General features: G+C 45.8%; 1 protein-coding gene across 3 annotated transcripts in view; it reads left to right on the top strand.

Moving 5' to 3' along the window:
- Positions 1-26,655, top strand: part of CCDC149 (coiled-coil domain containing 149) — a 60,671-nt gene that overhangs the window by 20,700 nt on the left and 13,316 nt on the right. For all 3 annotated transcript variants that reach the window (XM_039914664.1, XM_029046546.2, XM_039914663.1), the window contains exons 4-10: positions 6,635-6,742; positions 11,350-11,466; positions 12,783-12,955; positions 14,139-14,211; positions 18,006-18,090; positions 19,285-19,429; positions 25,096-25,172. In XM_039914664.1, coding sequence (XP_039770598.1) covers positions 6,635-6,742; positions 11,350-11,466; positions 12,783-12,955; positions 14,139-14,211; positions 18,006-18,090; positions 19,285-19,429; positions 25,096-25,172 — 778 coding nt within the window. The remainder of the gene's footprint in view (positions 1-6,634; positions 6,743-11,349; positions 11,467-12,782; positions 12,956-14,138; positions 14,212-18,005; positions 18,091-19,284; positions 19,430-25,095; positions 25,173-26,655) is intronic.

Raw genomic sequence — 26,655 nt, forward strand, 5'->3', positions numbered from 1 at the left:
TGCTGTGAAAAAGGGATTCTTGCAAAGCAAAGCAGCTTTTACCGTATTACTATTATCTCAGCCGCCACCATCCTACAAAAGCAGTGGAGTAGAAATTGCAATTAAATTTGCTATCAATCACCCCTCTCAAGTGTACTTGATGTTTCATCAAACATTTTTTCCCCTGGTTCTCCCTTAATCTAGGGCTTTTCTTTATTGGAGGTGTGGATTTAAGAAGCCCGGAATTGGAAAACTTTTATCACTTGTAGTTAAACATTATTTTCACATCCAGCTTCGGTAATTTGTAAAGATGGCCTTTAAGTCTTTACTTCCCCCTCTCCCCTACTTGAGAAGTTTATTATTATTTTTTTCCGGGTACCCATTCCGATCTATTTACTGGGTGCATCATTTTGACAGCAGTATGAAGTGGGATAACTTTTTCCATGGCTGGATTTCAGAGACGATGTGAATGTAATAAAATGCCGGGATTCTGGAATCAATCCGTGGCATTTATTGAGCACTGACTGTGCGCATAGCACTGTACTAAGCATTTGGGAAAGTACAATACAACCGAGTGGGTAGACCAGTTCCCTGCCTGCAAGGTGCTTGCAGTCTAGAGGGAAAGACAGACTTTCAGAAGATCAGAAGACTGGGCACAGGGAGTCTTATGCTTTCCCAGCTAGTTTTTCCAGTGTGATTTTCACCCAGGTACATAAGAAAATGAAAATCATTAGCAGCAGTGAGACATCTATAGGGCACTTGGGCTCACGGAGGGAAGGTTTCCTTCAGCCTTTTTGAGGCCTCCTCTCTTCCTCCCTTTTCTTACCTTTTTGTCTTCCTTAGACACCCATGTTGGAAGTCAGAGGGGGGAAACGTTTTTCTGCCATTCCTTTTTCAGATATCGCAGGGCTGGTTTGTACATTCCCATTTCTTGATTGGCCGTGGTGGTTGTCGTTATCATCTATCATTTATGAAAACCATCTTCCTGTTAAATCACAGAGGGAAAGGCAGGCTATTTCACGTCATCACTCTTGCAAACTTGTTGCCACGAGTGTCCTAACTAGGGGCAGAAGCTGAAAATCCAAAAGGTTCTTGGGGAAACTGAAAGCACACAGGATCAGGTGCAATGTGAAGCAGGATGGACAACGAGCAGGAGATAGGATGGTCATCCCCCAGATAGACCGACTGCAAAGAGGTTGAGTGCCCATTTCTGCAAAGAGAAGTGGGATCCAAATAGCTATGCTTCAGTCCCTATCAGTCAGTCAATCATATTTATTGAACTCTTACTGTGTGCGGAACACTGTACTAAGCGCTTGGGTTAATCAGTAGTATTTACCAAGTGTTTACTCTGGGCAGAAGACTGTACTAAGCTTTTCCGTGAGTACCGAAGAAGACAGTCCCTGCCCTGAAGTTGCTTACATTCTAGAGGGGAGACACACACTAAAATAAATTATGGCTAAGGGAAACAACTGAGTAGAAAGATAAGTACTGAAGTGCTGAGGGAGTGATGGGTGGGATGACTATCTAAGTGGTTAGTGGGTTGGGGTGAACGTGCATAAGTGCTTCAGTAGGGAGGGAAACAGTGTGGGGAAGTGAGAGAGTAGTCAGGGAAGGCTTCCTGGAAGAAGTGTGATTTTAGCAGGGCTTTGAAGATGAGGAGAGCAGAGGTCTTCAGCATGTGAAGGGAAGGGGAGTTCCAGGCAGGAGAGAGGGCATGAACAAGAGAGAGATGGCAGGAGAGATGAGAACGAAGCACATTAAGTAGGTTGACCTAAGAGAAATGAAGCTGCCGAACAAAGCAGGCAGACTGTGGTGTAGTGAGAGAGGAGGAGCGGAGACAGAGTCCTGGGCCTCGGCACTGACAGCAGAGGAGGGAAGACTTCATTCATTCATTCATTCATTTCAGCGTATTTATTGAGTGCTTACTGGGTGCAGAGCACTGTACTAAATGCTTGGAAAGTACAATATAGTAATAAAGAGAGACAATCCCTGTTCACTACGGGCTCACAGTGAGTCCTCTGTCCAAATGTTGGGGAGTAGAACCTCAGTTCCTGTATAGAGGGAAAGCCCCTCAACAGCTGTGGTCTAAAGACCGGAGACCCTGCTTGGGTGAGGGTACAAACACAAATCGTGAAATCGTATTTGAGGCTGCCCTGGGGCGCCTACTCCAATGGGGGCCATTCTGCTGGGTGGGAGCCCTCTCTCTGGAGTTTTGGGGGGGCCTCTGCTGTGTTTAGCTAGAGAACATTTCCAGCAGATTGATCCTTAACTGAGCATCTTCTAGGACACCGGGAGTTAAAAACAAACACCGTAATAATAATAATAATAATTATGGTATTTGTTAAGCGCTTAACTATGTGCTAGGTGCTGTACTAACTGCTGGGGTGGGTACAAGCAGATCAGGTTAGACACAGTCCCTGTGGGACTCACAGTCTCAATCCCCATTTTACAGATGAGGTAACTGAGGCCCAGTGAAGTGACTTGCCCAAGGTCACACAGCAGACAAGTGGTGGAGCCAGGATTAGAACTCATGACCTTCTGACTCCCAGGCCCGTGCTCCATTACGCCACTGTAACATTCCTACCAAGATTGTGGCTAAAATGACCACGCAAGCGATGATGTCTAATGGGAGAGTACTGAGTATTTTAAAAATCTCTTTTCTAATAAAAGCAGCCCGTTTGTGATGTGTCATGTGGCGTGCACCCGACCCTAGAGAGTAAAAGGAGGAACTTTTGTTTTTCCCTCCCGGCAGACAGTCTGCCAGTTATTTCCTGACATTTCTTTTCCCGAGTGCTGCTATTTTAGACTGATGGTCACGGAGTCCTTCTCAATATCACCGAGACAAAGTGCTCTGCATAGCTGATAAATTATAAGCAGGCACTGCATGTTAGCTTGATAGATTATTATAGTGAATGCGGGTGAGTCATGATTGTTATTTTTGGATAGAAGAATTGTGTGAACTTTTCTCCTCTGTTTTGAGGGCTTTCAAATAGGCTTTTCCTTTTTTTTTTTTTCCTGAGGTGGGTGTCAAGGAATTATGCACCATATCAGAGTACTTATTTTCCACTTTCTAAAGCTACTGTTTTGGAGTTGAGGAGTTGGAGGGAAGGCATAGGTGGGGATTTTCCGTTGATAAGCGATCGAGTCTGTAAGAGAACATTATAAATTCATTTCCTTTAGAGATTCTTTTTTAGACTCTCAATAGCCCTGAGACAGATTTATTCATGAACTTCGGGATTTACCGCCATGTGATTTTTAATTGACTATTGTTTTGCAGATAATGCAAAATTATCTGACTTTATTTTAATAGATTTCTTTTCAATCAACCTGCACGGTAGATAATGTTCATTAATTATCTTACCTGGGACGCTACCTCTCCAGCGCTAGTCTGATGGCTTTTCCTCATATATCACCAGAGACATCTATTGATGTATTTTACCTGGTGCCAATATCACTGGAGTATCTAAATACCCAGGCAGTCTGATTAAGCTACTTTCAATTACCTCTGTGAGGGAGAGTGACAGATTTTGTCTCCACCACCCCCTGAGCTCCTGCCGCTATTGATTAGAAGGAGGTGAGAGGCTAGCGAGGTCTTTCACAAAATTAGGGCGCCGATGAAGAGAGGGCTTCGGCGCAGAAGATGAATACTGCATCATCTCCTCAAGATGGTGATGCTGAAGTGAGCCGGCTGGCATGCCTTTTCTCAGGGACCTCTGGGCCCTGGCCCTCATCAGGCAATGGGTTCTTGGAGCCTGGTGGAAGTGTTTAGTCACCTCCAGACACACGTTCTCTTCCCAGGGAGCCCATCGTGGTTCCACTTTGCCTCTTTTATTTTTTATGGCATTTGTTAAGCACTTACTATGTACCAGGCACTGTACTAAGCGATGGGGTAGATACGAGCCAATCAGGTTGGACACAGTCCCTGTCCCACCTGGAGTTCATAATGTTAATCGCCATTTACAGGTGAGGTGACTGAGGCACAGAGAAGTGAAGCGATTTGCCCAAGGTCACACAGGTGACAAGTGGCAGAGCTGAGAAGTACACAGGTCCTTCTGACTCCCAGACCCGTGTTTTATTCACTAGACCACGCTGCTTTGATTTCCTCAGGTTGCCTCGATTTCATGAGAAGTGGAGTAAAGTTTTTGCTTGCTTTCTCTCTGCCCCACCAGGAAGTGGGGAAGGGTCTACTTGATAATGTCTAGACAATGGTTGGGGTGTGGTAGAGGAAAATGGGAGGATGCAACCCATTCTGGGCCGTTGTGGGGAACATTTGAAGATAAATGGAATCCCCGGTCAAACCTCCACCTCACCAGAGTCATCGGTTTCAATTTAACTCCTCATTCCTGACCTTTAAAAGTCTCCTCTCGGGCTCTCATTTGGGGCACAGAAACGAAGGGCTTATGACTAAAAAGGAGGAGGAGGAATAGCAAATGGCAAGGATCTCTCAGGCTTGTGTTATTGAATGTCACCGTCACAAGGTATGGAGACCCGATCCCTGCCCTTAAGGAGCTCGCAATCTGAGAGGGAAGACAGGTGCCAAAATATGGCACAGGTAGAAGGAAGAAATAGAGAACAAAGATATGCATGTAAGTGCCATGGGGGTGGTGTGAGTGATGTAGGTGAGGAGATGTCACAGAGGTAATGAAGAGACTGGTCTCTTTTCATTGGGGGAGGTGGCAGATTTAGAATTTGGAGGTGAGAGATGAACTAGGGAAGGCCCCCTGGAGGAAATGTGATTTCAGAAGGGTGTGGAAGGTGGGGAGAGCAGTGGTCTGCCGGACACGAAGGTGGAGAGAGTTCCAGGCAAAAGGGAGGATCCTAGCAAGAGGTCAGCAGCGGGAGAGGTCAGTACGAGGCCCGGGGAATAGGCCTCAGAGTCAGAAGGCCACGGGTTCTAATCCCAGCTCTGCCACTTGTCTGCTCTGTGACCTTGAGCAAGTCACTTCACTTCTTGGTGCCTCAGTTACCTCAATCTGTAAAATGGGGATTGAGACTGTGAGCCCCGTGTGGGACTGTGTCCAACCTGATTTGCTTGTTTCCACCCCAGCGCTTAGTACAGTGCCTGGCATATAGTAAGCACTTAACAAATACCACAATTATTATTGTTCTTATTAAGAACTGGACCGTAAGCATCTCGTGGGTAGGGAACATGCCTACCAAATCCATTGTATTGTTTTCTTGCAAGCACTTAGTACTGCACTCTGCACACAGTAAGTGCTCATTAAATACAGTTGATTGAGTGATGACAAAGTGTGCAAGGTGGTGTGAGGTGGGAGAAGAGCGAGGCTAAGTAGCGGGGAGAGAGTAGATTGATTATATAACACTGATGCTCTAGCACGGGACCTTAGACCATCAGACGGTTGCCAGGGTAGCTGCTTTGGTAGCCTCCGCAGTCTCTCTCGCTCCCGTTACTAGCTATTTTTTAAGCTTCCTGCTGAGCTTCTCCATCTGGAGAGATGGTTAATTGGTCAGAACCTTCACCACCGATGGCACAATCCCAGAGGACATTTTCCTATTTCTAGCTGTTTAATCCCTTCCCTGCAATGAGAGGGAGATTGGAATTTGAGGGAGGCGAGGAACAGTAAAACTGTAATAGCAAGACTGGAGGAGGTGCAGAGGGAGGGCCTGGTGACTTGTGGGGGCATTTTTGGTGGGCCTAAACCCCTTCTAGGAAGGCCAGAGTTGAGTTTCTGTTAGGAAGGGGTGACTCCAGTGGGTTTGCAGCTGTGATGTGATGCAAAATAGACAACCCCACCCCAGTCAATATTAAATCTACCCAGCCAACACAAACATTTGCTGGGCCTGGGGATACTGTTGGAAAACGATTCCATTTAGGGCTCATTCGGTTCCATTTAAGGTCTCCCACTGCTGTTCTCTCTACCATCCTCCCTCTGTCCTTCCCCAGACCCAGCCTCGAGCCTACAGTTGTGATCATACCATCGGCGTGCCTCTTTTGGAAGCAGCCATTTTGGAGTAGGAAAGGCAAATTAGGGTCAATTTATATAGAAAGGACCTGGGGAGAGTTTTTCCAGTTTAAGGCCAGGTTTTAGGAGGGCATTGCCCTGCATTCAGGGTGAATTTCCCAGGTCCCAAAGCTTTTCGGCAAAGGAGCTGAGGTTAGATTTCAGGCTGCTTGGCTCCTCGCCTTTGCTGTGTTCCCAAGATCAACTGGGACACTCACTGCGATTGCTCTGTCAGTGCCCGATGTGGCCCTCTGGTGTGGAGTTCACTGCCCAAAGAGTGTTATAACAGGATGTGAAGCGGAAGCGAGGACAGTCCACAAGCTACCTGGGCCCATAAACCGCCATACTGATGCTCTCATTCTCCCTGCTACAAATCTCCCGATGCATAAATTCCTGTTTTTTAAATGAAACTCATTTTCCTGTAACTGGCTTCTAAATATCCCAGGGCGTCCATGGCTAAGAGCATCTGCGACTGTGAGTTTTCCCTGCCAATTTCGTTTTCCTGTCTGCGGTTCTGGTGGCCGACTCTTCACCCTCTGCTGCCGGGCAGCCTTCGATGTGTGCGTTTAATCTCACGGTCCTTCTGTAGTTCGTTTGTGTTCACCTGCCAATGTCCTTAAAAGCAAATCCGTTATTTTGTGGGTTCACTCTTCTGTTTCCTGTTGTGTTTCATTCTGTGGTCACATTTCCAGGCTAACCTTGTACAACTGCTGAGTGACTCTCGGGACCGAAATCATCATCTGGGAGAAGAAATTAAGGAACTTCAGCAGAGGCTGGGAGAAGTCCAGGGAGACAACAAGGTATTTTGAGACCATTTCAAAGAATGCTTCTTTGGGAGTGTGAGTTGGGGTTTGGGATTTAGCGCATCAGAAACATGTAATGCAGTGCTTGACGAAAATTTGTCTTGGGACTTTCTTTTTGCAGTGACAGTTACTGGCTTCACATTTTTTTAATCTTTCTACCATTTCCTTTTTGGGGTGTTGTGCTAAAACACTGTTTTAAACTTGTTTTCAAAGTTTCATTACGCTCAACTCAGTGGTGAATTGCTTGGTGGTTGAAAATGAAATGACATACAGATTCTCATCCATTTGCTCCCCTGTCCCCCTCTTCCCTCCATTCCCCACCTACGCAAATAATGAATTCGTGGCCCAGATGATTTGGAATTATTCAGATTCCGTTTTGAATTTTAAGTAGTCATCCCACTAATTATGTTCACATAACCAATTTATTTTATTGCTAAATTTGGCAATTTGTATGGAACATTGCTCAAAATCCACTGCTCGGTATTAATCAAACTCCCCTGTTGGCAACGTTAATTATAAAATATGAACTCATAAACTCCAAGCTAAATGTGCGCTCGCACTCCCATCTGAAGCTGTGCACAAAAGTACAATTTAGAGAGAGAAAAGATCTAACGAAGTCTGACTCGCCTCCAAAATATGTTGGCCCCCCTCAGCTCGGAGAGTTTAATTTTCCCTTTGGCCAAATCGTGACATCCTATTGGAAGGAAGGAAGATCTCTTACAGGATGACCACCTCCCTAATTATCAGGAACGGAAGATGGTGTTTGTAAGGAAATTGCCCAGTCGGTTCTCCCAGCCTCAACCGGAGATCAAAATTGGTGAATGATCTTTGGTGCCTTTCTGGACTCAGTTGGTAGGACGTTGTTCGGAGTTTTTATTGATTTCCCCTCACCCAGCATCTACCATGACAGTCTGGGTTGACGAGGATTGGCTAGTGGGACCCCCGTAGGCTCCACTGGGAATGTACAAGAAGGCGGGCCAGAATAAGCCACAAGTAGGATGGCCTATGGATAGATCACGGGCCTGGAAATCAAAAGGACCTGTATTCCTGGTTCTGCCACTTGTGTGCTGTGTGATCTTGGACAAGACACTTCACTTCTCGGTACCTCAGTTACCTCATCTTTAAAATGGGGATTAAGACTGTGAGCCCCAAGTGGGACAGAGTGTGTGTCCAACCCGATTAGCTCGTATCTACCCTAGTGCTTCATACAGTATCTGGCACATAGTAAGGGCTTAACAAATACTATCATTATTATTATTATTATTATCTGGCATCAGGGGGAAGGGGTTCCAAGCCAGTAGGAGGATGTGAGAAAGGGATCCATGGCAAGATATATTCAGTACTTAGCTGGATGCTATCAAGGGCTCAACCAATGCAGAATGTTTAGACAAATGTTTCCGCAGTTTGATGGGTTAAAATAGCTGAGTGTGCTCTCTCTTCTTCCATGGTGGGAATGGTGTTTCCCCCGTCGGAAACGTCTGAGTGTGTTGTTTTGGACTCCTGCTACATAACTGAACAAAACCGTTGCCTCATTGGAAGTAGCGAAAAGGATCTAAGAACTACGTCACCCACAAGCCTGTCAGTTTTTCCGTAAACGATTTGAAAACATAAATTTTAAAATAATATTAATTTATCATTAAAGCTGCCACTTGGAGGTTGGGGAGAGAGAAAAATTATGGTTCTGCGAGCCATTTGAATTCACCTGGGCAGCACTCACCATATAAATCAAACACTTCCCCAAGTAAACAGAAATCTCGCCCGTAGCCGGTGGGGGTGAGTTAATGTCAGATGCCCAAATGTTGGTTCTCTAAATTTCATCATTTTTGGGTGATTGAAATTGCATCCAGATTGTAAAGGGCCCTCTGCTTCACCTTCTCCCTAGATCAAGGGGCCGACTCTGGGCTGATAAGTTCCTTATGGGGAGGGATCGGGTCTCCTTCATCAACTCTCTTCTCTCAAGCCCTTAGCACAGTGTTCTGCACACAGTAGCTGCTCAATAAATGCTACTAGATGGATTGATTAAATGTTACTGATTGAAGGTGGCTCTCTCCCAACATGGGCCATGACTCCTGTGCTCCGGTTTGGGTTAAAATCAAATCCATTCTTCAGCTGGAACCCTCCTCTCCCATCGTAGCCTGTCTGCTTTTTCTACTAGCGCTTCTCCCCAGAGGCACCCTTGGGATCTGCCATCGGACCCTCTCTGGCTAGCCGAGGTCTGGACCTGGAGTTTGGGGGCTCTGGGTCAGGGTCATTCGGCGATGGCATTTATTAAGCGCTTACTATGTGCTGAGCCCTGGGCTCGATACTCCATTAAAATGAATTTAAAGGCAGGGCCGGGGTTCTAATCCCCGTGACTGACCTCATAATGCTAGGGTGGGCCTCACTCTTTAAAACACACATTTCCAGAAGGCAGTTCCTGAGATTTAATAGCCAATATTGTATGCACATTAAGCCCCAAATGATTGTTAACATATTTATGGAGGCTTAGCATGTCTCCCTTACATGGCTGTCAAACCTCAATAAACATGTTTAATAATTAATAGGCATTAAGCAAACATAATTGGTTGAATCTAAATTAAACGTTCAGTGGAGCATATTTCAAATAGAGGTGAAACCGCAGTGATATTTTATCACTTAAAGTTCAGGCTGTCAATTCTGCCTTTTGAATTAGCAGAAGAAAGGCATGTGGTAAAAACAATACATGTAGCATGTGGTTGCTTCTGCATCTCGGGTTCTGCTTAGGCTCTACTCTGTGGACCGTGTTTTATTGTATGTAGGTAGGCTGTAGACTGTAAGCCAGCCCCTCTAGACTGTAAGCTCACTGTGGGCAGAAATGCGCCTGTTATGTTGTTTTATTGTATTCTCCCAAGTGCTTAGTACAGTGCTCAGCACACAGGAAGTGCTGAATAAGTATGATTTGTTTGAATGATCGATAGGCATGTATATTATACCTTCAGTTGGTTCTGGCTTAATCTTTTTTTGTTTTGTAATGGTTATTGCTTCCTCATTATAACTGACAACATCATCATCCTACCTATCCCTTAGGCCCAAGACCTGGACATTATCTTTGCTTCCTTCCCCTCTCTCAACCTTTATACTCAATCTGTCACTAAACTCTGTCCATTTTTCCTCTACAACATTTCCAGAATCTGCCCTTCCCTCTTCATCCAAATGGCCACCGTACTGGTCCAGGCTCTTGCCATATCCCGTCTTAGCTACTGCATCCGTCTCCTCAGTGATCTCCCTGACTCTCCAGTGTCTCTCCCCCCTCCAGTCCATTCTTCACTCCATGATTGTCAGGATCATTTTTCTAAAATGTCATTCTGCATAAATCTTCCCGCTCCCCCAAAGCCTCCAGTGGTTGCCCATTTCAATCAATCCATCAGTGGTATTCACTGAGCGCTTACTTCATGCACAGCATTGTTCTAATCCCTTGGGAGAGCATAATAGACTAGACCAGGTAAACACGTTCCCTACCCAAAGGAGTTTACAGGCTAGATGGGGAGAAAGACATTAAAATTCACTACTTAGACTGTGAGCCCCATGCGGCACAGGAACGCTGTGACACCTGATTATCCTGTGTCAACTCCAATGCTTAGAACAGTGCTTGTCACATAGTAAGTGCTTACAAATACCATAAAAAAAGTGTTGGGAGAAAGTTTTGTACTTGTGCATGAGCTCAGACATGTCTTGAATATCATGATGCGAGTGCTCTTACTGTGAGGTTCTTCAGGGCTACAGCCCCTACATCATAGAGAACTTACTGTATATACTCATGTATGTATTTACACATTTTTGACTTAATTAGGCATGAGTCCTGCTGTTCATAAATCTGTTTTGTTTTTCATGTCTCAGACATTTTGAAACTTGGCCTTACTGCCGTTTACTGTTTTTAGAGTAGGGAGGAAAAAGACAATTGAAACGATCCGGTGTTTAGCCTCTACTGAACTATTTGTTAAGCACTTATGATGTGCCAAACACTGAACTAAGCGCCGGGGTAGTAGGTACAAGCTAATCTGGGTAGACAAAATTCCTGTTCCGGATGGGCCTCACAGCCTATGGGGCCATGAGAATGGTCTGAAAGGGTTTGGACTCTCCAGTGTGAATCAGTGCAGGCTTATCACGAGGGAGAGATCCTTCTCCCCTTCAGTAGGGGAAATTCAAAGGGCTTATCTCTGACCAGGACCAGTCCTCACTGTGGTGCTAAATGGGGATGGGTCAACCCCTTTGCTTCTTGGGAAATATACTGTCTCCTTTCCTTCTCTGCATTTCTCTTGCCAACAACCTTTAATAAGACTTCTGGATGTTTTGCACACATACAGCTCTCACCAAAGTCTAACCGAAATACAGCAAAGTCTAGCAGACAGGTAACTCTTCCTGGAACTAAACAGGCAGATGAAGAGAGAGTCCAGAGTCCTGTCTTCCAGCTCTCTCTCCTTCCCTCCATCCACGATTCCCCCAGCTGGAGCTTTCTGAGGTTCCACCTACCTACGCGTTTCAGCTCCCTGCTCTGTGGTGGCTGGCTTGTCTTTAGCTTCTTTCTGACTACTTGTTTTTTGCTTCTTGTTCCCCCCCCCCTCCCCCCCCCCCGACACAAACTGCAGCTCCTGAGGATGACAATAGCCAAACAGAGACTGGGAGATGAAGAGATTGGGGTCCGGCACTTTGCCGCACATGAGCGGGAAGACCTGGTGCAGCAGCTGGAGAAAGCCCGTGAACAAGTAACCTCATTCTCATAATAATAACAATAATAATAATGTTGGTATTTGTTAAGTGTTCTCAGCGCTGGGGTAGATACAGTGTAATCAGGTTGTCCTACGTGAGGCTCACAGGCTTAATCCCCATTTTACAGATGAGGTAACCGAGGCACAGAGAAGTTAAGTGACTTGCCCACAGTCACACAACAGACCTGATGTGGGGGTGGCGGGCTGGCTATGCTCTGCTCCGGGAACCCAGGCAGCTGTTACGGTGGAGAACGAGGAGGACGGTCGAGCATCTTTACCCCTCCCCCTTCTACTGCTTCCACATATGCTTGGATTTAGGCTTTCTGTGGATGGACTGTAAGCTCTTTGTGGGCAGGGAATGTGCTGTTTATTGTTGTATTGTACTCTCCCAAGTGTTAAGTACAGTGCTCTGCACATAATAAGCACTCAGTAAATATGGATAAATGAATGAATGATAGTGGCTGCCCTCACAAGCATTGTCTTGTCAGTGAAGATGGCAGCTACCATTCTGTATATGGCTAGGAGTCTCCTTCCTCCCCTCTACTCCTCCTCTCTTCTCCTTTTTTCCACTTCCCCTTTCCTCCCTCCCCTCTTCCTCCCTTCAACAATGACCGACTCCATCACTCAACTTCAATGCCTCCCAGCCTGCCCCTCTACCAACTCCCTCAACTGACTCCCCCCATACCATGACTGGCAGCTCTATTTGCTTTTCGGTGTTTATAATGTAGTTGGGAATGGTAAGCTCCTTCTGGACAGGGAATGTGTTTACAAACTCCGCTATGTTGTTCTCTCCCAAGCACTTAGTATAATGTTCTACACACAGTAAGACCTCAATAAATATGAGTGATTCATTAAAATACAATTGGTTCTCCCTCGGAATGGTAGGACCAAAGCCAATAGGCATCTTTTGGGTGGTCTGGTATGCAGACCTTGAAATCACTCCATGCATTGATAATAATGATAAAAGTGGTATTTATTAAGCATTCACTATATGCTAAGATAATGAGAACAGACACAGTCCCTGATCCACATAGGGCTTCTAACCTAAAGGGGAGGGAGAACCAGTCATTTTTTTTTCCCATTTTGCAGTTCAAGAAACTGAGGCCCAGTGAGGTTAATTGACTGCCGAAGGCCCCACAGCAAGCGAGTAGTTGAGCCAGGACTGAATGGCAGGTCTCCCTTTTCCCCATCTAGTGCTCTTTCCACTAGGTACTCTGCCCCTTCCAGGTCCCCGGCAGCTGTTCCTCCACCGAGTCGGCGGCACGCCCCGGTTCTCACCTGGCTCCAGCTCAGAGGGTTTCCTTCCCCTGCAGATTGAGTCTCTAGAGCACGACCTGCAGGCCTCTGTGGATGAGCTCCAGGACGTCAAAGACGAGCGCTCTTCCTATCGGGACAAAGTGGACCGGCTGAATCAAGAGCTGCACCATATCCTGGGCGGCCACGAGAACCGCATCATTGACGTGGATGCCCTCTGTATGGAGAACAGGCGAGTGACCGGCTGCGCCCTGGGGACTCCAGCCCCCTGCCCACCTAGGGTTGGAAATGTGGTTGGAACCCTAGTGATGATGATGTTGATAATTAATCGATAAGGTATTTTATTAAGTGCTAGCTATGTGCTGATCACTTGCTGGGATATAGTCAGATCAGGTACAGTCCAAGAGGGAGAGAGAGGATATTTTATCCCCATTTTACAGATGAGAAAACTGAGGCACAAAGGTTAAGTACCTTGCCCAAAGTCACATAGTAGACAATTGGCAGAGCATCCAGGTCTCTTGACCCCTGGCACCATGTTCTTTCTGCTAGACCACACTGCCTCTCCCTTCATGATATAGGAGAAAAAGAAAACCCCTCTGGATAGGAAGTTTAAGGACTTTAAAGAGGTAAGGAATTTGGGAGATTCCTTTGAACACCCAGAGTTTCCTTCGGAAATTTGCTGAGAAGTGGGGAGGGTGGTAAGTTTTGGCAGTTTCATCTCGGTTTTCTCTCAATTTGCTTGCCACAGTCATGGGAATCAGGAGTGATTTGGATTGGTCTCTCAATCAATCAGTGGTATTTATTGAGCATTTACTGTGTGCAGAGCACTATACTAAGCACTTGGGAGAGTACAATACAAAGAGTTGATAGATATGTTCCCTGTCCACAAGGGGCTAACAGGGAGACAGAGATTGATATAAATAAATTGTGAATATGTGTATAAGTGCTGTGGGGCGGGGGTAGGCTGAATATTGGGTGCTCAAGGGATACAGATCCAAGTGCATAGGTGACACAGAAGGGAGAGGGAGTAGGGGAAAAGAGGGCCTAATTGGGGAAGGCCTCTTGGAAGGGCTTTGAAGGTGGAGAGAGTTGGTGATCCCATGCAGACCTCTTCTCTGAGCTCCGCGTGGGATTGTTTTAACGAGCGAATGTCAGGCAACAAGGATGGCTTCCTTTAAAACAGCAGAAGGTTGTAGGGAAGACGGGATTCCTGGATGCTTTGTCTTACAAATACGGATATATTTTTTCTGCATCTCCTTACCTGCTATACACATGCGTGTGTGCATACACACATGCACACACAATCTCTCCTCTCTCTCTTTTTCTTTTTCTCTTCCTGTCTCTCCATGGCATGGCTACATCTGTATTTATCGCTATTTTATGCAAACTTACATATACATGGGGTTTCCCTCCAGATACCTTCAAGAGAGATTAAAGCAACTTCATGAAGAAGTCAATCTACTGAAATCTAACATCGCCAAATACAAGGTAAAGGATTTTTTTTCTCCCTCCCATAAATCTACCCGCTAAATTTTTAAATGTCATAACTGAATTCTAGTGGAATTTATGCTAATCCTGGTTCTTCACAAAAGAAGAAACTTTAGGTTTCACACACATGGCCGTGAAAACTCTCACTTGTGCTTTTCAGTTCAATTCCTCTCTGGGGATTGCATTCCGGACTCTTTCCTTCTAGATTTCCCTGCCATTTTTTCCTAGTTAGGGGTCTCTGTGGTAGCAAGAATAGGCATGTTTCTTGATGTTTCTTGATGCAGAGGGAAAGAGGGAGTGTGTGTGAGGTGGCGGGGCATGGGGAGCGCTGAGATAGCGTAGCCTAGTAGAAGTCAGAAGGATCTGGATTCTAATCCCAGCTCTGCCATTTATCTGTCACTTATCTCCCTCTTAAACCTCTTGTCTCCCATACCCTCCCCCCCCCCCCCCGCCACCCTATCTCTTGCCCCTGATGACCTGACCACCTACTTTATTGAAAAAATCAAAACTATCAGGCATAATCTCCCTAAAATCTCCCCAGCGCCTCCTTCCTCCTGCCCTTCCTTCAATCTCCCATCTTTCCCAGCAGTATCTCAAGAGATCTCCTGCTTTCTCTCAAAATCCACCCCTCCACCTGAGCATCAGACCCCATTCCTTTGCACCTTATCAAAACACTTGCCCTTTGCCATCTCCCTTCCCTACCCGTTACCTTCAACTGTTCACTCTCCAATGGCTTCTTGACTTTCAAACATGCCCATGTCTCCCCTATCCTAAAAAAACCCCTCCCTTGACTCCACAGCTCCCTCCAGTTTTTGCCTCATCTCCCTCCTACCATTCCTCTCCAGATTTCTTGAGTGAGTTGTCTACAGCCCACTTTCTTAAATTTCTCTCGTGCAGTTCTCTCCTTGACTCCCTTCAAACCTGGCTTCTGTCCCTTTCGTTCTATAGCAACTGCCCTCTCATAGGTCACCTATGATCTCCTTCTTGCCAAATCCAATGGCCTCTCCTCCATCCTAATCTTCCTTGACCTTTCAGCTGCTTTCAGCACTGTCAACCACCCACTTAACCTGGAAACACTGTCCAACCCTTGGCTTCACTGACACTGTCCTCTCGTGGTTATCCTCCTATCTTTCTGACCTCTCATTCTCCGGCTCCTTTATGGATTCTCTCTCTGCAATCTCTCATTTCCTCCTGCCTTCAAGATAGCTCTACTTGGATGTCCTGCCATCACCTCAAACGTAACGTGTCAAAAACAGAATTCCTTATCTTCCCTCTCAAACCCTATCCTTCCTGTGATTTTCTCATCACTGTAGACAGCACCACCATCCTTTCTGTCTCACAGACCCATAACCTGGGCATTATCCTTGACTCCTGTCTTTCATTCAACCCACGTATTCAATCTTTCACTAAATCCCGTCGGTTCAACCTCCACGACATCGCTAAAATCAGTCCTTTCCTCTCTATCCAAACTGCTACCACGTTAATCCAAGCGCATATGCTGCCCCACCTTGATTACTTTGTCAGCCTTCTTGCTGACCTTCCTGCCTCCTGTCTTTGCCCACTCCATCCATACTTCACTCTCCTCCCTGGATCTCTTTTCTATAAAAACATTCAGTCCATGTTTCCCTACTCCTCAAGAACCTCTAGTGGTTAACCATCTACCTCTTCATCAAACAGAAACTCCTTACCATTAAATCACTGAATCACCATATTGCCTCCTACCTCACCTTGCTACTCTCCTACTACAACCCAGCCCACGCATTTAGCTCCTCTGTTTCCCTACTCACCGCACCTCCATCTCATCTATCTTGACTCTGACTTCCATTCCATGTCCTGCCTCTGGCCTGGAGCATCCTCCCTCCTCATATCAGACAGACAACGACTCTCCCTTTCTTCAAAGCCTTATTAAAGGCATATCTCCTCCTGACTAAGCCCTCTTTTCCTTTTCTTCCACTCCCTTTTGCGTTGCCCTGACTTGCTCCCTTAATTCATTCCCCTTCCCAGCCCCACAACATTTATTTACATATCCGTAATTTATTTGTTTATGTTAATGTCTGTTTATCCCTCTGGACTGTAAACCCCTTATGGGCAGGGAATATGTCTGTTATATTGTTATATTGTACTCTTCTAAGCACTTACTACAGTGCTCTGCACATAGTATGTGCTCAAAAAATGTGATTGATTGCTGCGTGACTTGGGCAAGTCACTTAATTTCTCTATGCCTCAGTTACCTCATCTATAAATTGGTGATTAAGACTGTGAGCCCCATATAGGCATGGACTGTGTCCAACTTGAATAGCTTATATTTACCCTGGTGTTGAGTAAAGCCTGGCATGTAGTTAGTACTTACCATATATGATTTTTTTTTAAAAAGGCTAAAACAGACCCAAAGCTTCAAGCCTCTGGCACCAGGAAGAAACACCAATCGAGTTTAACATTAGCACAACCCCATATGGTTTCCCAAACTAGTCCTCCTGCTCAAATTAGTTAAGCAACTTTAGTTCTGTTCAGGATTACTACTCCTGCACACTAGTCATGTATAAAACCAGGTCTCCTGCATCACATCCCTTGAACACCCACTGGTCCACATGAGATATGTTTTGCCCAACATTGAGGCATCTGGCCTGCTGTTTGACCTCGGGCCAGTCCCTTAACTTCTCTGTGCTTCAATTTCCTCATCTGTAAAATGGGGATGAAGTGCCCATTTTCTCTCATAGGCTGTGAGTTCCATTTGGGCCTGTGACTGATCTGATTGCCATGTATTTACTGTCTTGTATTCAGCGCTTAGCAAAATATTTGGCATATATAAAGTGCTTAATAGTCGTCATCATTATTTCTGTGCTATTGGCCAGTCTCCCATGGGTGGGGGAGTTTAACTCCTTGTTTCAGGGGTCTCATTCTCCCCAGTCGTAAACCACACCCATCCTGAGGCAGAGACTCCCAGAATGTTGCAAGTGTTTTCGCCAAGGATTTCGTGTACCTTTTAGTGTTCCTAGTTTTCTATGGGAGACTAGGAAGATGTGAGGGCTAATCCCTCTTTTACCACTCACTTGCCGGGTGACCTTTTGGAAGACACTGAGCCTCATTCAGTTCCCTGTAAAAAAAGAGCGGGCGAGAAAGCTGGTGGGAGACATGCGGCCAATATTCGTTCCAGAAATGCAGCGAGGAATCTGACTCTCTTTGCTGGTTGCGGCCCAGTTCATTGTTTTTTCAAGGGTGTGGGACTCAGTGAGCTGGCCGGCCTTGCATAAACTGGAGACAGCCCCACCGGCCCTCCGGGGTCCTGGGGGAACAGCTGAGGTTTGAGACGCAGTTCCACACTCTCTCAGATGCGGAGAGTCATGCTGGTGCTCGCCCTACAGCCAAGTTGAGAGGGGAGAATTTTCATCAGTTTCTAACCATTGTCATTTCTCCCGCTAGCTCGTTGTGGGCAGGAAACATGTTTGGCAACTCTGTTGTATTGTACTCTACCAAGTGCTTAATACAGTGCTCTGCACACAGAAGCCCTCGATAAATACCACTGATGATGATGGTGATGAGTATCATCTTCATCAATGGCATTAGAGAGCCCCTTTGGATACTGAGCTCAGGTGGTAGCATACAAAAACGGCAGACGATGATGCAGTCCCTGAGGTAAGGAGGGTGGCTTACGTCTGCTTGGCAAGTTGGGAAATATTAGGCCGTTTCAGCACCCAGCTTCTCTTCTCCCAGGGGCTCTGTTCTCAGTGATAAGGTTTCTCATCATGCATAGGACAGTCTTTTCTGAGGCCTGTCTCTTTTTGCTGTTTTCCCAGAGCGCCCTGGAGAGGCGGAAGAACTCAAAGTCACAGGGCAGATCCAGTAGCAGCTCTCTGACTGGGGTCCTGTCAGCAAAGCAAGGTACAGCGTGAACCCCCGTCCCTTTCCTTAGGGCCGAGGACTCTAGCCAGAATAATTTCAAGGTCCTTTCTGACCCAAGCCCAAAATGGAGGGCAGAGTTCAGTCCATTTCTCCTGAACCTGAACTATTTAGGAAACAATGGCTCATATGGCCTGGTTAGATTTAAAAGGAGCCCTGCCCCTTAAACGGCTAAGGCCACTCTGAGCCTCTTCTTCTGTGTGATTGGTTCCTTGGAAATGAGTTGTGGATTTCTCAAACAGCCACCTCGGAGCTACTCCACTTGATTCCTGCAGCTGTGGAGGAAATCTGTCCTGATTTTTCAGTCAACCCCTTCCGCTCTCCCACTCCTGTGTCTCTCTGATGCCAAGCTGGGGGTCTGATGCAGCATGCATGGTATTGGATCCCATTTAACTATGTCTCTTGTTCACCTGGAGTATCGATTGTTTGAAGGTGCCCCCTGACACCAAGAATGATTCAGGTTCTACTGTGATGGGTTTAGTGTCGGAGAGTTGCATGTGTTAGAGATTCAAATTCTGACCCTGCCACTTGCCTGCTATGTGATTTTGGCCACTTAACATCTTTGTGCCTCGGATTCTTCATCTCTAAAATGGAGATAAAATTTTTATTCTCCCTCTTCTTTAAACCGTAAGCCTCATGTGGGACAGGGACTGTATCCAACCTGATTATCATATATCTACCCCAGCACTTAGCATATTTCTTGGCACATAGTAAACACTTAAATGCTATTATTACTGTTATTTCCAGCTCACACCCAGATCTGCTCTGTGACCTTAGGTGAATCAGTTAACCTCTCTGTGTTCCATTTTCCTCATCTGAATAAAGGGGATGAAAACACTTGCCCATCTCTGCCTCACAAAAAATTGCTTTCCGATAAATGAGATAATTGGTGATGTCTGTTATGTCAGGTGGGGACAGGGACTGAAAGCACTGTACAAATTTAAGGTATTAAAAGCATTTCAAAAGGTGACATTGGGAGTGCAGGTCCGGAGAAGGAGATTCTACCTAGGTATTGTCCGTCGGTATGGCCACAGTGAAAAGGGAGGAAGAACCCAAGGGGAATGTAATAAAATGAACACAGAGAAGCAGTGTGATTAGTGCCAAAATGAAGCTGGATTTATTCTCACCCACGGGAAAGCTAAAACTGAATATCTGCTTCTCTATTCCTTCCCTCAGTCCAAGATTTATTATCCGAAGACCACGGATGCAGCCTGCCTGCCACCCCTCAGTCCATTTCCGACCTCAAATCTTTGGCGACTGCCCTGTTGGAGACAATCCACGAGAAGAACATGGTCATTCAACACCAGAGGCAGACCAACAAGTGGGTAGTCAGATGCAAAATAGGCCAAAAGGTTAATTCCAGTGGCCATGTGGCGGGAATGGAAAAAAGGATGTCCGGATAGCCATCTCACCTGGGTCTTCAGGACCCCGGATTTGGAGCCTGGTTTCTGGGAACAAGCTCGTTTGGGTGCTAGAACCAGTCGCCGAAAATTAACCATCGACGGTTCGAGCACATCAACCTCTGTCTGCTACGTGACCTTGGGCAAGTCACTTAACACCTCTGTGCCTCAGTTACCTCACCTGTAAAATGGGGATTAAGACTGTGAGCCACATGCGGGGCACCAACATGATTAACTTGTATGTACTCCAGCGCTTACTATAGTGCCTGGCACATAGTAAGCGCTTAACAAATGCCATAAAAAAAATCAACCACATCAAAGCAACTAAAATTGACTGATCCAATCCCTGCCACTTGAATCCTGCTCCAGCCTCCTCTGCCCAGCAGTTGGGGCTCAGATGGGAACAGGGGAAGCTATTCCTATTGTCGTGGGCCTCTCCTTTGGGCAGCGTTTGGTTTTCAGCAACGGGCAGATGGGTGGCAGAGGTGGCTGGGATGGGGATCCCCTGCCCCCTCTGCGAGATCAACACCACCTCCTTCAGAATAAGGGACTGTGAAGGGAGGAGGAGGTGGCTGCCCGTCTGTCCATTTCTCAACTTGTGCCGATGTCAACTTTTCAGGCCGAAGTGGGTTGGCTTTGATTCTTGGGAACGGTGATGGTTGGGAGTAGTCAGCTATTTGCTCTGAGATGATTTACTGCTCTCAGTCCCTCTCTTCCCCCTTCCCTCCCCCGTCCAACCTGGCCCTTCTGTTAGCTGCTGATGCCTCAGGGGTGGATTCTGGCAAGAAAGAATGTGTGAGTTTGAACTGTTTGGTGAATTCTGTGAACTCAGCATTATCAAATTCCCTAGTTTGGTCTCCCAGGGGTTGGGGAGTGGAGCCAACAAGAGGAATTGTTGTGGAAAGGAAGTGTTTTATGATGTCGTTAGAAATATCAGGCCCTCGTTCTTAGTTATGTAGAATCCGCTCCTCGTACCCAAGAATGTCAGCTTCATGAAAGCAGGGATCATGCTAACTAACTCTGTATTGTGAGCACTATACTAAGCGCCTAGGAGAGTTCAGGCTCCCCCCGCCATGCTTGGTACAGTCGCCTATATAGAGTAAGCACTCATTTAAGTACTGTTGATTGATTCAGACTGTAGGAAGCACGGGGCGATGGAAGCTATAGTGAAAGTGGGTCTGTGGAATGTGGGTGACTCAAAGTTTGACCTTTCTCCATCTCCCACCAAAGAAAGGGAAAAAGTAAAACAGTTGGAATTGAATGATTTTTGAAAGAGTGCCCGCAGCTTTGGAGGAAATCAGAGCAGGAGGTGAAAGCACAGAGGGGAAAATGGGAAGCGGCCAAAGATTGACAAAAACATGATAACTTGAAAGCACTTAAGCCTTCCTCCCCGACCTCAGACTCTGGCGAGATGACGGGCAGAGAGGATCCCCAGCTTAACCATGGCCATCGGGGGGGTAGATGGAAAGTGATGGAAAATGCAAACTAAGAAAATTGAGACTGGAAGGAAGATTTCAGCAGAGATGCAAAGCTTTTAGAAAGAAGCCGGTGGCCAGCGAAGGGAGAAGGGGCAATCCTCAAAAGCTGATGGGTAAATCCTTGACAGAAGTTTAACAATTATTTTTCAAAAGAAGAAGGGAAAAGAATCTTAACCAAGGAACAAAGCAACCAGATGTTGAAATTATTACTTTTTCTCAAGGGCAAAGGAAGAAATCAGCATCTCCCCAGGATAGGGAACTTTTTTAAAAATTGTATTTGTTAGGTGTTTAGTGAGCCAGGCACCGTACTAAGTGCTGCGGGTAGCTACAAGTTCATCTGGATGGATACAGTCCCTGAATCGCATGGGGCTCACAGTCTCTTAATCCCCATTTTACAGGTGAGGTAACTGAGGCACAGAGAAGTTAAGTGACTTGCCCTAGTTCGCGCAGAAGACAAGTGGCAGAGTTGGAATGAGAACCCAGGTTCTTCTGACTCCCAGGCCCGTGATCTTCCCACTAGACCATGCTCCTTCTCTGCTGTCTGCAGTGTAACCTTGGGCAAGTCACTTAACTTCTCCGTGCCTCAGATACCACATCTGTAAAATGGGGATTAAGACTGTGAGACCCATTTGGGATAGAGACTGTGTACAACGTGATTATCTTGTACCTACCCCAGTGCTTAGTACAGTGCCTGGCACACAGTGAGTGCTTAACAAATGCCAATTTTTTTTTTTAAAAAAAAAGCCTTTTCCCTGAAGTCTCCAGTTGCTAGGCAGTTTTGAAAGGGGCACATGGCATCTGCCTTCAGCTGCAAGATTTGCAGTGAAGGATACACAGTTGCCTTCATTAATAATAATAATAGTAAAGATGATGATGATGATGACTATGGCATTTGTTAAGCATTTACTATGTGTCAAGCACTGTCCTAAACGCTGGCGGAGATATAAATTAATCAGGTCGAACTCAGCCCCTGTCCCACAAGAGTTCACGGTCTGTGCAGTGCAGCAGGAGAAATGTAGCAGATCCTAAAGCAATCCAGTGGTGTCCTCTCCCTGAACTTCCTGAGTGTGAAACTCTCAATAAGGGGAGAAACGCTTTGGACCTCGACAGCAAACAAGGTCCCCTACCACTTTGTCCTTCCCAGCACGCTCTGACTCCAAGGGTAACTTCCCCTCCGGGAAACGGGACAGGCAGTTTCCACCCATAGAGCCACTAAAGAACCAAGAGATTAATTGCAGGTAGCTGGTGTGGCTGAGTTTTTCGTGTTCAATGCTTTCATTTTTAATGCTGTTTAAGAAGCCCCAAATTTCTTATTTTCTATGGGTCCGTGGTTTGTGACTGGGTGGTTCAGGTTGGAGAAATATACCAAGAATTCTAATGGTTGGCTGTTTCTCCCAGTAATGATTTGCATTAGCAGTAGTGGTCAGATCTGGGGGCAAATTCTATCAAAGCCACATTTCCAAAGAGCACATTATAAATATCGGGGTAGGAGGTGATTGAAACAGCTCTCTTATTAACGCTTGTGTCCCCCTCTAGACTGTTCCATTTTAAAGTCTGTCTCCTCCTCTAGACTGAGAGCTCATTATGGGAAGAGAACGTGCTGCTAATTCTGTTCTGTTGTACTCTCCCAAGCACTTAGTACAGTATTCTGTACATGGTAAGCACTCAGTAAATACTACTGATTGATTGAGTGAGCTCTCGGAATCATTCTTAGCCTGGAGTTAGAACTTCTTCACTTATTTCCAACTACTTGCCCTTCACCCCTTCTTGAAATGGTGACGATCCAACAGGCAATCACCCTGAGTCTCACTAAGAACTCTGTATCCTGTTGTTAGGAATGCAGATTAGATTGGTAGGTAGAGAGACAGACATTAAAATTAGGGACAGGAGAAGTAAAAGAATGTTTATTCAAGTGTTGTGGGGCTGGGTGAGCATCAAAGTGCATAAGGGATACACAGACAAGTATATGGTCAACACAGAGTGGAGGGTGGATGGGGAAATAAAGGGCTTAGATTGGGAAAGCCTCTTGGAAGAGATGAGATTTTAGGAAGGAATTGAAGGTGGGGAGAAGGGTGGTCTGTCGGATATGAAAGAGGGAGGGATTTCCAGGCCTGAGGGAAAATATGGGCGGTGGGTTAGACGAGATTGAGGTACAGAGAGTATAGGTTGGTGTTAGAGGAGTGGACTGTGTAGATTGGGTTGTAGTAGATCAGCAAGATCAGGAGAGAGCTGATTGACTGCCTCCTTAAAGCTGATGGTAAGGAGTTTTCTGTTTGCTGCAAAGGAAGGAATGGAGCTGTGCCCCTTGGGGTAGAAATGGGGAGAATTGAAAGCCAGGCTTCGGGAACAACTCAGTTCTTTATTTTTAGGTTGAAAAAGAGAAGAACTGATTTATTTGGAAGAACTGCTCCAACACCTCACAGAGCTGCCCTAAGCTTGTTGTAGCTCCATCTCTCCAAAGACAAAGAGTTCAACCTTTTTTGTTTTTTAAAATGGTATTTGTTAAGCACTTATGTGCCAGGCACTGTACTAAGCCTTTTTCCTTGCCTCTTGGGAACAGTGTTCAAGAGCATGTAGCGTGTCTGAGCTCCTTAAGGAACTGGCATCGAAAATGGGTGTTTTGATGATTGGATTGCAAACCCATCAGTTGCGGAAGGAGGAATTTGTATCCCAAAGTTGTCCTTCGTAATGGAAGAAGATGAACACTGGTAGTGAAATCCACCTATCAGGGCATGTGAAAAGGTCGATATGAGGTCCACACTCCTGGCTACATTGTGCAGTGAGAAGCAGTGTGGTCTAGTGGAAAGAGCACAGGCCTGGGAGTCAGAGAACCTGGTTTCTAATCGCGGCTTCACCCCAAACCTGCCTTGTGACCTTGGGCAAGTCACTTAACTTCTCTATGCTACAATTCCCTAACCTGAAAATGGGGATTCAATACCTGCCCTCCTTCCTCTTCAGACTGTGAGTCCCATGTGGGCCCTAATTATCTTGTATCTTCCCCCAGCGCTTAGCACAGTGACTTGGACATAGTAAATACTTAACAAATACCACTATTATTACTATTGTTGCGTACAGAAAGTCTGCCCCTTGTTGTGTTGTCATGCGAGACGCTTGTAGAACCTGGTGCTGTTTTCTCTTGCTTCCTTGGTCTCGTTCCTAATGGAGTTTTTGATCAGAGTTGTTCTTTTCTCGCTAGCAATGTACCATGTTGTCTACCCTGGGCAACTGGATCCATTTCCTGACTTTGTTTTCCTGTGTCTTTAAAACTTTCCTCCACCCTCCTTGCTTTCAGAGGTAAAGAAAACACTGCGTGAGATTACTAAGAGCATATTTATTTAAGGGTCGGGAACTTGAAAACAGAGGAATCCCAACAAATAGAGTGAAAATTGAAAGTAATCGGTAAAGACTATGCAGAATTTAATACTTCACTAAGGGCAGGCAGGCAAAGCTGTAAATACCATCCTCAGTTGAAAGAAATCAAAGTTGGCAAAGTCAAAGGGTTTGCCGAGCACTTAGAGGGAATATTAATTAAGAAGAAGCAAATTGATTCAGATAAAGTTAAGAGCCTGGTCTCCCCCCATACCCACCCGGAATTGTCTTTTCTTTTTCCCTTTGGAGTCTGGAGGAGCTGGGTAGCATCACTTTTATACTTCTGATTTTGGCTGTGACATGAATTGTAATCCTGACAATTAGGTTGATTCCCAGTCACCGGAGACCAGAATGTCAGAGAATCTCAAAAAAAAAAAAAAAAAAAGCACACACCCCTTCCCCGCCTCCCCTCCTCCCCCCTCCAAAAAAAAGATCGGCTGAGATTTTTAACCTAGTTTCTAGACTGGAGAGATTTAGCTAAGTTGGAAATGACAAGAAAATCACTTCCCAGCCACCATCGATTCAGATGGGATGGAGGAGAGGAATGAAATGCAGGGTGGGGGTAAAAAGAGTGCCCTCTTTGAGGCCTGTACCTTTTATGTAATCCCCAGAAGATGCTTATCCTAGGGTAGAAGCAGATGTTGCAGAAACTGCGTGCGTTTCTGCTGATAACCTTGTAAATTGGCTGCTAATCAAACATTGATTAGTAATTCATTTGAATCGTCTGGCCCTTTTTACAGGATCCTTGGTAACCGGGTGGCTGAACTGGAGAAAAAGTTGAGAACTTTGGAAGTTTCTGGTTTGTGGAGTCTCCCAGGTGAGTCAAGTGTCATGAGGTCCATTCACCTTGTACCTTCTCCTGGAGACCATCGAAGCGTTGACCTAGAGGCACTTAGGATTTTTCATTTACTGAACAAAGGCAGCGTTGTCTAGAGGGTAGGAAACGGGTCCGAGATTCAGGGGATCTGGATACTGGTCCTCGGTCTGCTATTGGCCTCCCGTGTGTCCCTGAGCAAATCGTTAACATCTCTGTACCTCAGTTTTCTCACCTGTAGAATGGGGATAATAATACCTGCCTCTGATTCACAGGGATATTGGGAGGTCAGAATGACATAAGTAACTTAGGAGTGCTTTGGGAAAATCTAAAAAAAAAAAAAAGCAATCTACAAATTCAAGGTATAATTTAAGCAATAATAATAAGAATGAGGTTGGGATTTATTAAGTGCTTATTACATACTTAGTGCTGGGTTAGATACAAGATTATGAGATCAGATGCAGTCCATGTCCCACATGAAAATCACAATCTCCCTCAACCCCATTTTGCAGATGAGGAAACCGAGGTCCTTGGAGGTGAAGTGGCTTGCCCAAGGTAGAGTAGAATGGAGGCAGAACTGGGGCTCTTACCCAGGTCTCCTGACTCCCGGTCCCAGAGGATATGAATTTATAAAGCCACAGAGATGGGCTGAACAAAGATCTTGTGGTAAATACCAGGACCATTCACATTGATCACCACGATATGAAATACTTGATGTTTGCAATGTCATTAAATGTAAGCGGCAAAGAGCCACAATTCTTTTATTTATTCTGTCGTTGATTTGTGGTTTGCTACATTCTGTTCCTTCTGTAAATCCTGTGGGTCTGCAAGCGCTTGAATGTGTTTGGCTCTCTCTGTCGTCAGAGTCATAAAGCTTGGAGCGGAAACTCCTATTAAGCTATCTTCTGCCGGCAGGGCCGAGAACACTCCTGGGGCCGTTGGAGCCTATTTCTCCATTCGTCCCCGAACTCCGGTTTGAAGAAACTTGTCCAGTGAGTTCCACTCTGTGTCCGGTGGAGATTCTCCATCAGGCATTGAGGAAGCTCCTTCTCAGGCCTGGATGCTCCCGGGAAATTAATTCTACGATCTCCATCCTATTGTGCTCAGCCCAGGGTTCTCCCTTCCATTATTGGCTTTCACCCTGTTTAGAAATGGGGGTTTATCGCCACACCTCCACTTTGCCAGCAGGATGTGAGGTTTCAGTTAACACTTCCCAGTCAATCTCTGTTTCACTTCAACTGTATCCACTACTGCCCTGTTACAGTGGTGATCTAGGCAGTAAGCAGCCCTCTAAAGTTTCCATAATATAAATCCTGAGGTCCTCCAGCCTGGAACCCCCTCCCTCTTCATATCTGACAATCACTCTCCCCACCTCCAAAGACTTATCGAAGGCAGATCTCTTCCCAGAGGCCTCCCCTGACTAAGCCCTTATTTCCTCTTCTCCCATTCCCTTTAGTGTCCCCATTGCACTTAGATTTGCCCCTTT

The sequence above is a fragment of the Ornithorhynchus anatinus genome, chromosome 18 (assembly GCF_004115215.2).
Source record: "Ornithorhynchus anatinus isolate Pmale09 chromosome 18, mOrnAna1.pri.v4, whole genome shotgun sequence".
NCBI classification, from domain to species: domain Eukaryota; kingdom Metazoa; phylum Chordata; class Mammalia; order Monotremata; family Ornithorhynchidae; genus Ornithorhynchus; species Ornithorhynchus anatinus.